Raw genomic sequence first — 14,472 nt, forward strand, 5'->3', positions numbered from 1 at the left:
GCAGCCACTGTCCGCCAGGGAAGTGAGGGGCAGAGAGAGCCCCACAATGGCAAAGAGGAAAATGATGGCAAAGAGCTGGGGCCTGGTGGGAATTAGGGGAGGGGCGGACCCCCCCCCCCCCTCCGCTCAGGGGGATCCCAGGTCCAGCTGCGTCCCCGCCGACCCACTCTATTGGAGAGATTCAGTATATCCTACGAGCTGCCCTGAGTCAATAACTAGGGGTGCAGAGAATTTGGTGTGACGGACTGAACTGCGTTCTACTCAAATTCACATGTTAAAGACCTGACCCCACACATCTCAGAATGTGACCTTATGTGGAGACGGGGCCTTCAAAGAGGTGATTAAGGTAAAATGAGGTCACTAGGGTGGGACCTGATCCAATCTGACTGGTAGCCTTATAAGAAGAGATCGGGACACAGACACGCACAGAGGGACAACCATGTGAGGACACAGGGAGAAGACGGCCGTCTACACGCCAAGGAGAGAGGCTGCAGGAGGAACCAGCCCTGCCCACACCTGGATCTCGGACGTCCAGCGTCAGGACTGGGAGACAATAAATCCCGTGGTTTAAGCGACCCCGCCTGTGGTGTTGGTTACAGCATTCTGAGCAAATTAATACACGTGGCAACCAAGACGAGAATTGAGGCAGGAGCCAGAGAAGTCAGAGGTCCCCCAAATACCCGCTTTGTGCCCCCAGCTCCCAACCACCCACAGGAAGTGGACTGAGTGGGATTCCAGCTACCCCACCCCAGCAGCTCCCAGGAGGAGGAGGATGGACGAGGGCCTGAGTGAAGGCTGCAAGATCAAAGGCTCACAGGCCTGTCCAGCCAGGTTCAGACGACATGACGAGGCAGATTTCTGACGCTGGGTTTTCACAGAACAAACAGGAGCCACATGAAGTCTCCCATGAGTTTTATAATTAGAAAAACCCCAAACTCGGCTTCCTGGGCAGTCCCTAGGCCCCAGTCCCTGCAGAAAACAGCCCGCTGCGGGGGCAGGAAGCCCCTCAACCATGCTCCCCACACACACTCCCCACCAGCGTGAGCTGGAGGGCAGGAGGCGGGAACACAAAGAACATCAGGGATGCACGAGGAAGGACGTGCTCACAGAGGTCCAGTGCCCCCGAGACGCCCCCACTTGTCACAGAAATCCCTGTTTTCCACGTACATCAGCTGAAGCGGTTTCTAGCACTGTGAACCGAAGGGCCCCCCCCCACACACGGTCCGCCATTAGCCTAGAATACTGACATTTGGCTGAAAAATGAATTTTATTCCGAGTCTCACCTGCTTTGTCAGGTCCTGGATCATCCGGGGGAGAAAATATTCCTCTGTTTGCCTGGAAAGGAAAACACGACAGATCTGAGAAGGACCATCTCAGAAAAAAATGAAGAACAGCACCCAAGTTTAAACAAAACTCAAACTGAGAGCTCTGAACTGTCTAGTACTGACACGTGCTATAAACTCTCAGTTTAATCTAAAAAGAAGAGCATAAGGTGAACTGATGAAGCGGCTGTGCATTCTACCACGGGACACCATGGCGCTCTGGGCTCTCCTGTCATCCGTCGGCTTCTGCTCGCAGCGAGGGACAGCGTTTCCGAGAGGCGCGTCACGGCGATTATCCGAAAAGAAGTCACGTTTCCCCATGGGGAAATCCAGGTGGAATTCCTGATCAAAATTTCTGAATCAGAAAGATCACCCTGCATTAACCCAACATACAATTACAAACCCATATCGTCACCAACATAAGAAAATCACGTTCCGACATAATAAAATCACGTTCCAAATCTTATAAGATGATGGAAGAATTTAATACACAACTTCAGTACAAAGCATCTCAAGGTGCCGCACTAAAAGGCAGAATTTAAAAAACAGATGGTTCACAAATTTGACCTCAAATAGGCTGTTAGAAGATGCACCATTAAGACATTTAATTAACTTATTTCTTTTTGCTTTCTTGGAATTCACAAGAGCCTTCCAGCATGATTTTAGTTGGTCTCTTACTGAAGTCAATTTTAAAAGCTGAGACGTTAAGAGGATGCCTTCTCTCCTCGCTAAGGTAGGGAACAGGAACACACAGACACCGGGCCGACGCCCGAGCTGCCTTGCCGTCCCACACTGAGCATTCAATTCACCATCTGTAGGTTTGCTGATGGCAACGTTGCTGCATCAAAATTCATTTCAAAAGTAAGAGCCGTCCAAAGTGTTTCTTCCTTCATTCTCTCCTTCCCCCTCAACTCACCCAAAGATCCATTTGGCCCCAGACCACCTGGACACAGTGTATGTTCAATGTCGCCCTTTCTCACTCTCTGCTTCAAAGCCAGTTTACACCTTGTGGGTGGCTAGTGCGGCTCGTCACAGGGCACTGGAGAGCCAGAATATCGTGAGTAGAAGTCACTACTCTAAAGCTTGTCATTCAAGCTTGCCTCGGGCTGGCCAGACCCATCTCTCCAGCTGTCTCTACACCTGTACCTTTCCTGCTCTGCACAGCTCGTGGTATTCTCTGATTGGGAGTCCCTCCTCCCCAGCAAACACCCTCTGGACAAATCCAAGCAGCGTATTCCTGCCAAGAAACCATTCTGGGGCCATGCCAACTACAAGTCTTCTCTGCCCCCCCTGGGAGCTACAAGAGCCCCTGTGACCTGCTTTGCTGTGCTTAGATTTGGGGGTCCATCCAAGAACATAATGAAAATGAGCAGGTTCTCAGATTCAGTCAAGAACTGGGTCTTATTTCTATTTTCCTAAGAGGACCTGCAACAGCGCCTTAAACCTGTGATGTTCTCCTTGCTCAAGTGGAGACACCCCTGCACTGTCACCACTTTGGCACAGCTCTCAGAGGGTGAAAATCTCTGTCTGTTTAACTGTTCCAAAATATAAGCGTCTGGTTCCTGAAGCTCAATGTGCCACCCCTCCCACAGGCACAACTACACAGGTAACAGTTGGAAAGGCTTCAACGTGAGACCTACACACACACATTACAAACGGGGAAAGAAGTGAACTAGGTATACAAATACTCTCAAAGACAGTAGAGACAACATAAACCAATCAAAAATCTCAAAGATGACTGAACAACAGAAGATAAAAAGTGAGCTTGCAAACTATGAAAAGAATTTGAAATATCTGCAGATACCAAAACACATCAGAAGCATCAAAGAGCAGAACAGATGCGACCACAGACCCCGCCTAGAGGACAAACATGAGGAATGAACCCACAAATGAGATATACACAGATGAAGAGACAGCAGTGGTCAGAGAGAGGATGGAAAATACGGAAGACAGACATGGAGATGTAAGACAGGGCGGGAGCTCAAGGCTGAAGACGGGCTTAGGGAAAGGTCACTGAGCTCAGCGTGGGCCACACAGCCTAGAAGATCAAAGATTTTTTTTCTGGATGAATTAAAAGGCCCCAGAGAAAAGACATCCAAAGAGAAACTCTGAAGGTGCCGTGGTGGAAAGCTCGGCTCCCCGACTGCTCAGCAGAGAGGCTAGGAGGGGCCATGCTCTCCAGTCAGCACACACTTCCAGCTGATTTTTCAGAGCTTTATTCCTGAATGTGCATGAAGAGCCAAGAGTCTTCCAGAGATCTGCAGAGCGCCCCATCATCACAGAGACCCAGATGAACAAAGAAACTAAAGGAATTCAGAAAAAAATGTAGACAATGCAGGAAAAAAACCCAAAAACCTGGTTAATATACTCAGAGGTAAAAGAGGGTACTAAAAAAGACACTTTATGAAAGAAAACATGAGAAAACAAGGTGCTCTTAGAAATTAAAAATAAGATAGCTAACTTTAAACGTCAGTAGAGAGAGAAAATAAGGTGATGGAATCTTCTAGAAAATGAGAATGAAAAGATAAGAAAATTAGAGAAGATAATTCAGGAAGTCCCATTTCCAATCAAGAGATGTTGTAGAAATAAAAACAGGAGAAAACCACCCAAGAAAGGACACAGAAACACTTCCCCAAACAAACGACCTGAGTCTCCAGGTTCAGGGCTTATGGAGGGCTAACCCGAGAATCAAGAGACCCAGACAAGGTCCGTCAGGATAAACACGTAATACAGCAAAGACAAGGAGAAGCTTCCCCAAGGGCCCAGAGAGAAGAGATCACAGAGAAAGACGAAGACTCCAAATAGCATCAGACTTCTCACCAACACGAGAAGCCAAAGGCAATCTTTCCAAAACTGCATTCAAAATGACGAAGAAAAATTATTTTAACCTAGAATTTTTTTTTTAATTCTGCGAAAGTATTCATCACATGCGAGAGTCAAACAGAGACATCCGCAGGCAGGCAAGATCTCAAAACTTCACCTTCCTCGAATCGTTGCTTGGAAAGTGTGATATTATTACTGCCCAACGTGGGGCCTTCTGCTCGCCGCAAGACATGCCAATAGTCAAGAGGCAAGGTGGCAGGAGAAAAAGGACTTTTTATTACATCTTGCTAGCAAGAGGGAAGATGGCCAACTCATGTCTAAAAGAACCATCTTAAGGGGGCATGAAATCTTACAGCAGTTATATAGGCCGTTGCATTATTGGGGAAGGGGATAGGAATGTTGACCTTCTGGTGTTACAGACTGGGAGTGCCACACCAGATCTTTCAGTTTTCGCTGATGATGGCTATCAGCATAGGTGCTCTGTTCAGGGGTCATCACACTCTTAAGGAACTCAAAAGAACAAAGTTATCATCTTATCGCAGCTGGGAGGTATATGTACAACCAGGGGTCCTAAAATCTACAGAGCAGTTAGATCTCCCACAGGGTGCAGATCCAGCTGGGTTAGTTTGTCAGAGGTCATTCAAAGTTACAATAGAGTTTTTCTTTTCTACAATATGGCTTCCCTTATGTCAACCTTGTCTTGAGCTGGTATCAATATTGTGATTTATAATAAGAAATACATATTTGGTTTTCCTCCCTTTCCTCCCGTTCCTGGCACTGAGCTCCGAAAACCTCTGGAATTTCCTGTGAAGAGAGCAATCAAGGTGTCTTTTGTTATGTTAATGAGGTGACTTTTGGAAAGGCCCCTGGGGTCACCTAAGGACCGGGGGCCGCATGTCTGAGGAACCAACCAGTGATGAGAGGGTTGGAACTTTCAGTCCACCCTACCCCCCCACTCCAGGGAGGAGAGAGGACTGGAGGTTGAATTAATCACTAACAGACAATGCTTTAATCAGTCACGGCTATGTAATGAAGCCTCCATAAAAACCCAAAAGGACGAGGTCCAGAGAGCCTCAAGGCTGGTGAACTCGTGGAGATTAGGGGAGGGTGCGCTCAGAGAGCACGGAAGCTCCACATCCCTTCCCCACACCTTGCCCTGGGTGCCTCTTGCATCTGGCTGCTCCTGAGTTACACTATTTTATAATAAACTAGTAATCCAGTGAGTAAAATGTTTCTCTGAGCTCCGTGAGCTGCTCTAGTAAATTAATGGAACTCAAGGTGGGGGTCGTGGTAACCTCCGATCTATAACCAGTCGGTCAGAATTACAAGTTGATAAATAAGTGACAAGCAATAGGATATACTGGAGTGTACAAGGGAGCCATTTGGGTTAAAACTAATTCGGCCTGACCTTGTTTTTCCAAAAGTTCCTGATGTGGCGTGTTGAGTATGCATTGTACGTCTGCTTTAAACATTCACTGTGTCCCAAAGACAAGAATGATGCCCTTAAAGATAGGGATGCAGCTTCCCCCCATATCAGTATTTCTTTAAGGATAAGCATCTCTTCCAGGGAACTAAGGATTAATTACCAACCTGCTGTGCTCACCTTGTGACCACTGACCTGCTGACCACTGATCTGCTGACAGCTAAGCATCTCATGACGACTGTAAAAGGGACATTCCTATCATATGTGAAGTACGCTCTTTGTTCCAAGACGGCGTATAACTGCTCTGTACACCCCACTTCTTCAGTGCCCTTCTTTCCAAAGGCCCCAGGCTAGTTCTCAGATCTGGCTCATCATACACTCACCTCAATTTTGATTTATAGATTGATTATGGATTATTTGTGTCAACAAGGTGACAGCCTGGATGCGACTGGCGTCTGAAGTGGGCAGAGGGGTTGTCTTGTAGGACTGAGCCTTAACCTGTGGGACCCTCTTAACCTGTGGAATCTGACACTCTCTCCAGGATAACAGTGTCAGAACTGAGTTAATTGCTTGGTGGTGGAGAACGGTAGAAAGGTACTGGAAGCTGTGTTCCAGCAAATGAGTGACTGACAAAGAAAGACAGTCGATCCCGGAGGCTGATCAAACCCAGGGGAGAGGGCAGAGGAGTCCTAGGAACTGGGACGGGAAGGGGATGACAGCTGCTCGGCAGGCCCGGGGACAGACTGGGGCAGGAGGGCGGGACTGACCGTCTGCCCTGTGGGATGGGAGGAGTGTCGATGAGTCAGTGTAGACACCAGAGACAGAGGGCAAGGAGAACGTGAAGTGTGGTTGACTCTGGCAGGAGGAAGGGCAAACTTCGCAGACTCAGAACACAGCCTGAGGTGTGATGTAACCAGAAAACCTAGCACGTCCATATTAGGAAGGGGCAGTGGACAGAGACTGGAGGTGGGGGCTGTGTGTGCTCAATCCTGTTCTTCCAGAGAAGGAAGCCACAATATGGCAACAGATGCATGTTATTTAGAAATATGGAAGCAAAACTCAGAGGTTAGGGGAGAAGGGCGAAAAATTGAGAAGGGCGGCTCCCGGGGAGCCGGGCTCGGAGACGGGTAGGGGGCACAGTGGGGGGGGGTTGTTTTGTTAGCAAGCTTATGGAATTATTTAGGACTTTTAAAACCGCATTATTATATAAAAGAGCAAACTATTTGTACCATACAAAGGACAAACTACTGGGTGAATTTCAAAAGCCTCACATTAAGCAAAAGAAACCAGTTAAGAAAGAATGTACACATATGACTCCATTTGTATAAAATCTAAGAAAAGACAAAACTAATCCTGGGGGAGGGGATCCACTGGCAAGGGGCAGAGAGGACTTTGGGGTGATGGAAATGTCTCTTCTTCAGGGTGGTGATCGCACAAAGGCACACGTTTGTCAAAAACAAAACACTAAAATCTGCATATTTTATTGCATGTTATTTATACCTCAATAAAAATTTAAAAGTAAATATCATTTGATACATCATTCCTAAGTTTTAAAGAGAATTGTAGCCATATTGTTATTTGATACATCATTCCTATAATAAAGTGTTCAGAGCACAGGAAAATTTTTTTAATTTTTTTTTTAAAAACTAGCATAATACTGGCACCTAAATCTGGAAAAGAGAGGAAAATTCTGAATAGATATTAGCAAATTGAAACAAAGTGTAAGGTACTGCATCCATCTGGAGTTTATTCTAGACACACAGAGATTTACTCTATATTCATCTCAACGTTGCTAAGATATTTGACAAATTCAACATCCATTCTCAATTAATTTTAAAACCCCAAAGTAAAAATACTTAGAGATGGATATAAATCTGAAACCAAACGCAAAAACAGGAAAAGGTTTCCAGGTAAAGTCAGGAAAAAGACAAAAACGCCGATTATCAGAGACGTTTGTTCTAGAAATTATCTAGAATGTTGCTCTAGAAATGCTGGCCAACAAAAGTTGTTAGGAAAATGAACTGAGAGATGTCAATATCGAAAAGGGGAAGTAAAATAGTGGTATCTTATATAATTTCTACTTGGAAAAAAAACGAAGAAAATCAATAGAATAACTCCCAGAGAGAGAATAACGGTAAGGGAATACAGTAAGGCGGTCCATTTCAAAAGCAACAAGCAAAAATGTAAAGCTTTCCAACACAAAACGATTAACCATTTAAAAACATAACGTGAAAGATTCCATTCACAATAGCAGCAACAATGAACAGGAACAATTGTCACAAGAATACAGGGCAGGGCTTCTCACCCAGGGATGATGTTGCCCCCAGGGGACATTTCGCGAAGCCTGGAGACATTTTTGGTTGTCACGGATCTCACTGGGGAGGCCAGGGGTGCTGCTCCACACCCTTCCATGCACAGGACAGCCCCCTACAAGGATGATCCAGCCCCAAAGCAGCTGGGCTGGAGCTAAGAAACCCTGATACACAGGATCACACAAGATGTAAGTGATACTGCACTTAAAATGACCGGTGATGGGTGACTGACGAGTGAGAGTTTTATGTGATCTGTGATACACTGGCTATAATTTAACTGGCAGCATCAAAATAGCCCTATCCAAATGACAGGTACCAGGAGGCAGGGACTATGCCTTGAATTCTTGTGTACCCCCCACCATCTGCACCAAGGTGACATACAGCAAAGATGCTTCATAAACACTCAAGGAGTGGTCACACCTCACGACCGTGACTCACCGAGTCCTGGACCACGGGGTGAACCAGCGCAGCTCTCGGTAGTTGCCTTCATTTGCCAAGGCCATTTTGGGTCTGATGAGCAGGATCCTCCTACAGGCAGGGGAACAAGACTGCTTCTGAGACGAACGGGCCCGGGAACAAGGAGCAGCCCGCGGGGCCGTCCAGCGCTGACGGTCGACAATGCTAGAGTGGCTCAGACCCAGCAGGTGTGCACTGTGTGGTCAGCTGATGTCCAGGGTCTGCCAGGGGACATTACAAGCCCACCCTCCCTCGAATGACCTCCTGGCAACAGGACCGTGTGTCCCCAACCCCCCAGCCCCTTTCTAAGACCTGAAGGTGTCACTGGTGGCAGAGACCGGGAGCAGTGCCACTTGAGTCGCATCGGCCCTCTCTAAGGACCTGGTATTTCTGGAAGAGACCTCCCAACACACAGCTCCCAGGGACCATGTCCCAGGGCACGAGCACAAGTGTCCACGGTCCCCCAGAGCCTGGCACACTGGTCACTGTGCTCCTGGAGGCCACCTACCTGTTGAGAAATATCACCCTGCAATTGTAGCGGACGTTCCGGTGCATCACGGGCCTGCAGAGAGAGGGACATACACACTTGTCTGCAAACAGCACAATCGTACCTCTATTTCAATGCCTCCTCGGGTCCTTTAAGAGGATCAGAGGGCTCCTCTGTAGCTTCCTCAAATCAAAGTTAAAAACAAGCCGAAACGTTCCATTTCTGCCACGGCATAGACTCTAAAACGGGAGAGAATCTCCTAAAATGAGCACAAAGTCATTCCCTGCTCAGGGTTCTTCCCTCTCCTCCCGGAATGTTCTCAGACCTTCCAGTGGCTGCCTTCCTCCTTTGCTCACGTCCTGCCACCATGTCATCTCTCCATCCCCTACTGGCCCTGCACTAGCCCCTGCACCTTCCCAGTCCTCCTTCAGAGCACCTCTCCTGACCTGAGCCCCTTCTAGAATGCAGGCTGCAGGGCAGCAGCAATTGGCCTGGGCACTGCTGGTTCCACAGGCCCAGGGCCAGGCGCTAACAGATCCGCTCACTGCTCTGTTAAAAGTGTGGACTTTCAAGTCAGGTGGCCGGGGGTCCAAACCCAGCTGTGCACTGGCCAAGTCACGCTGACCTTGGTTCTTCCTCCCAATGGGGATGAAAGGGCAGGACGCAACGGGGCCACCACCCCCCTCAGTCCTGGCCAGACACGGAAAGCCACATGAACCACGCACATCATTACAGTTTCTATTCCTCACCGGAGCCAAACCAAAACACGCTGTGTTCACATCGTACGAAACGTGTACAGAGCAGGAGGTAAACATATATCTTAAATAAAACAGAGACTCACAGTGAATATCTGATCTCTAACTGGAGTCAGCCTCTCTAACAAGTAAAAAGCACTACAAAAATTTAAAGCTTAAAACATAACCAAAATGAAATAGCAAACGACGTACAAGGAAAAGTATTTTTACCCTATGTGGGAACAGGCTGACATCTGTGGGAGGAGGTCACGGAGAGAACGTGACCACCGGCTGACCCTCCAGCTGGGTCCCAGGCAACCAGAGGCTCCTCACCCCCGCCCCTGTCCTTGGAATGTGCGTTCTGCTTGTCTTCCCCGTGCTAGAAGATGCCCAAAGGGCACAGCCTTGAGATAGTGATGTGTTGTTGAGACTATCTGGACAGTAGACGTGACTGAACCCAGGTAAGGCCTTTCTGTCAACTTTTAGGATGCTGGCACGCAGATGCAGAGACCTACTCATCTTGCATTCGCCCAAGACAAGCCTCCTATGTAAGTCCCCTGGCTTATTAAACCTGCCACCTGCCAATCTGGGGTGGCCTGCCTCTTTCTGTAACAGCTAGACCTTAAGTTAGCCTGAGGGAAGCCATCTTGGGGAAAGAAAGCAATATTGTAACTATGACCCTGACTCACTAGTTTCTAAGAAGGCACTCTGGCTGCATGCAGCCTCAATGCTTAAGCACCTCTTGCTTTTGCAAAATACATGCTCTGCTAGTTCTGTGACTCTTGCTTACGTATATCTCCCAGCTGTGATAAGACGATAACCTTGCTCTCTGAGTCCACAGGAACACGACGACCTCCAGAAAGAAAAACTCTGCATTGGTACCCGTCACAGATGACAGAAGAAAGAGAGAATGAGGTGCCTTGAAGTTCGTCACACTGGATGATCCATATCCCTAAACCCCCTCCTTCCCTATCCATTTCCCCTATATGAATGCCTCAAGATTCTGTATCGTTTTAAGACGGTTTTTTAGGACACTTGTCTGTCATCTTCCCATTATGCTAGCTGATCGTATAAACTTTCCTTTCTCAACCACTGGCTTGTTTGCAATTAATTGGGACTGGATTGCAGCAAGCAGAACGAGCCCCTTTTTGCTCGGTTACTATTTCTTCCATCTCTCTTTGCCTTCCATCTATGGGAGCCAGTTGGCAAACCAACAGTATCTTTCATAGTTAAAGAACTCTTAAATTAGACACAAACACTTCAATTATAGGCAAAAGAACAAGGCAACAGTGTCACAAATGACCAACAAATAGAAAAAGTGTTCAACTCCGTAAGTAATGAAAGCAAATAAATAAGATAGTTTTTTTTTTTTTTTTTAACTACCCATCACTCTAAGATTTTCTTTACTTTGTTTGTAAGAGCTAGCCCTCGTGATCAGAGCTAAGGGTAACGTGCCTCCAACCACAGAGGCCTGGAACGTGACTGGGTGCCTTTTTCCTGGAGGATAACTTGGAAAGACAATTCCAGATGGCAGATATCAATGACATCATGATATAACTGTTGTTTTGTTCAATGGAAATTACAGATCCAGATAAATGCTAGATTTCAGAAGAAAAATATCTTCAAATATGATTGCTAACACTTTAAGGGTAAAAACTAGAAAAATAAAAATGGGATTATAAATTCAAAGCCAGCAGAGAAAAGTGGAGCAAAGAAAACAAAACAAAACAAAAAAGACAATAAAAGAAAGAAAACCGGATGACTAGGAAACTTAATAAAGTGACCAGAATCAGTTCATCTGGTGGGCTGAATAACGGCCCCCCAGTGATGTCCACGTCCTAATTCCTGGAACTTTACATGGCAAAAGGGACTTTGTGGATGTGATAACTAAGTTACAGATCTCAAGATGGGAAGAGTATCCTGGACTATCCGGGGCTGCCCAATATAATCACAAGGGTCCTTATACGAGGAAAGAGGCGGAGTCAGAGAAGGAGATGTGCCGATGCAAGCAGGGGTGGAGTGATGCGTTGCTGGCTTTGAACGTGGAGGAAGGGGCCACAAGCCAAGGAATGCAGCAGCCTCCAGAAGCTGGAAAAGGCAGGAAACAGATTCTCCTCCAAGAGCCTCCAGAGGGAACCAGCCTTGCTGACTCATTTTAGACACTGACCTCTGGAAACAAAAGACAAACAACATGTGTTTTGTATTTGTGGTAATTTGTCACAGCAGCGATAGGAAATGAACACAGTCTGCATATCATGAATCATAATAAATGTGAACAAATTGGATTAAAAAGCCCATCTATGGGCTACTAAGCAGACGTCACAGCGAGGCTGAAAATGAAGTGGGAGAACACATGAAAGGCAGATGCTGAGAAAAAGACAGCAACGGTGGCGATATTCACATCAGACAAGACAGAACTGAAGCAGTAAACAGAAACAACATACAAGTCCATCAGTGGGCTTTGGTTTTGCCCAGTATGGATCAGACACACACTAGAATAGCACCGGGCTAGAGTCCTACCCATATGACCTACACCTATGCAACCTACACGACGTGGACCTTCACCACACGAACCTACACCATATGGAACCTATATCTATGGAACCTATACCATATATACCTACACCTATGTACCTATACCTATGGAACCTACACATGGACCTACACCATATATACCTACACTTATGTGCTTACACCTACAGAACCTGCACCATATGGACCTTTACCATATGGAACTTCACCACCTGAACCTACACCATATGGAACCCACACGTATGGAACCTACACCATATACACCTACACCTATGTGCGTATACCTATAGAACCTACACCATATGGACCTATACCATATATACCTACACCTATGTGCTTAGACCGATAGAACCTACACCATATGGACCCACACCACATGGACCTTCACCACATGAACCTACACCATATGGAACCTACACCTATGGAACCTATACCATATATACCTACATCTATGTACCTACACCACATGGACCTACACCATATGGAACCTACACCTATGGAACCTATACCATATATACCTACACCTATGTGCTTACACCTATGGAACCTACAACATATGGACCTTTACCATATGAACCTATACCTGTGGATCTACACCTATACATATGAACCTATACCATATATACCTACACCTATGTACCTACACCTACGGAACCTACACCATATGGACCTTTACCTATAGAACCTACACCATATGGACCTACGTCTATATACCTACACCTATGGAACCTACACTATATGGACCTACACCATATGGATCTACACCTATGGAACCTACATCACATGGACCTATACCTATATACCTACATCTATGAAATCTATACCATATGGACCTATACCTATGGATCGTACATCTATGGAACCTACACCATATAGTCCTGCACCTACAGAACCTAGACCTATGGATCTACACCTATAGAACCTACACCTAAGGAACCTATACCTATAGATCTATACCAAGGAGCCTACACCATATGGACCTATACCTACGGAACCTACACCTATGGATCTATACCTATGGAACCTACGCCATATGGACCTACACCTACGGAACCTACACCATATGGACCTACACGTATGGAACCTACACCTATGGACCTACACCTACGGAACCTACACCAAATGGACTTACACCTACGGAACCTACACCTATGGATCTATACCTACGGAACCTACACCATATGGACCTATACCTACGGAACCTACACCATATGGACCTATACCTACGGAACCTACACCATATGGACCTACACCTACGGAACCTACACCTATGGATCTATACCTATGGAACGTACACCATATGGACCTACACCTACGGAACCTACACCTATGGATCTATACCTACGGAACCTACACCATATGGTCCTACACGTACGGAACCTACACCTATGGACCTACACCTATAGAACATACACGATATGGAACCTGCACCATCTGGAACCATATGATCAGCATGTCAATATAGAGTGACATGGAACCAACCCAAGACTTAGCATTAAATGAAGAAAGTGCTATATGCATGACAGAGTGAACACTATGCTCCCACTTGTGCGAAGTGTGTTCACACGTGCATAGGAGCTTCTGGAAGAACAGAAAAAAACTGCTTCCAAGAGCTGCCTCCACTGGCGGGATTAGGTGTGTGTGGGGCTGGGGAAGGAACAAAACCCACTTCTCAACATGAGGCCTTTGGTAGCTTTTGAAACGTGCAGATTCCACATCCCTGAAGCAAGGAGCTTGCCTTGTCACACGCTCATGTGGCCACTTACATTCCCACGTCACAGATGATATCCTGAGTGACCGGAGATTCCAACAGGGCAGCCAGGACTTGGAGCGAATGCAAGAGGGTGTCCGACTCGTAATAATGATCCCAACATCCGTAGCCACTGCGGAGGGGAGAGAGCAGGCAGGTGAGGCCCAGAGACCTACCAGGTGACCCCAGGCCAGGGTGGGGGCGGGGGCCTACAGGTCAATCGAGTTAGAGCGTGCAGGGGTGCAACCCAGGCATTGCTATCTTTTTAAAGCCTCTAGCGTGATCCTACTGTGCAGCCAGAGTTAGAACCACAGCTACAAAAAGCCATGCATTTTATTGGAAATTAAGAAACACTGGGCCCCTGTCCATTTCTCTTAGTTTTAAGTTACTGGGAGAAATCCTCTCTCTTGTCAAGAAGTGTCTGCTCTTAGACTTTTTCTTTTTTATAACCTTTAACGTGGCCAAAACCACACTGATCTGTAAGAAAAGGATGTGAAAGAAACAAAGCTAGACCCACAGGAAAACATTCTTCAGGCAAGGAACGTCATTAACAACCATTCAAAACGCCACTCGCACAGCCGCCCCTGAGCTTCCCACTCTAGATGTTTGCAGGGGGCTGAATGGCATCCCCCA

The 14,472-nt window shown here is 46.7% G+C and overlaps 1 protein-coding gene across 4 annotated transcripts in view; it reads right to left on the minus strand.

The window, feature by feature from the left end:
* NADSYN1 (NAD synthetase 1) overlaps positions 1-14,472 on the minus strand; it is a 41,270-nt gene that overhangs the window by 23,009 nt on the left and 3,789 nt on the right. For all 4 annotated transcript variants that reach the window (XM_087422496.1, XM_004441074.3, XM_087422495.1 and 1 more), the window contains exons 3-6: positions 13,856-13,972; positions 8,845-8,898; positions 8,319-8,408; positions 1,284-1,335 (exon numbers count right to left, since the gene is read on the minus strand). In XM_087422496.1, the coding sequence (XP_087278622.1) occupies positions 1,284-1,335; positions 8,319-8,408; positions 8,845-8,898; positions 13,856-13,972 (313 nt within the window). The remainder of the gene's footprint in view (positions 1-1,283; positions 1,336-8,318; positions 8,409-8,844; positions 8,899-13,855; positions 13,973-14,472) is intronic.

Source organism: Ceratotherium simum, chromosome 34, assembly GCF_057802395.1.
Source record: "Ceratotherium simum simum isolate JZ-2026a chromosome 34, ASM5780239v1, whole genome shotgun sequence".
NCBI lineage: Eukaryota > Metazoa > Chordata > Mammalia > Perissodactyla > Rhinocerotidae > Ceratotherium > Ceratotherium simum.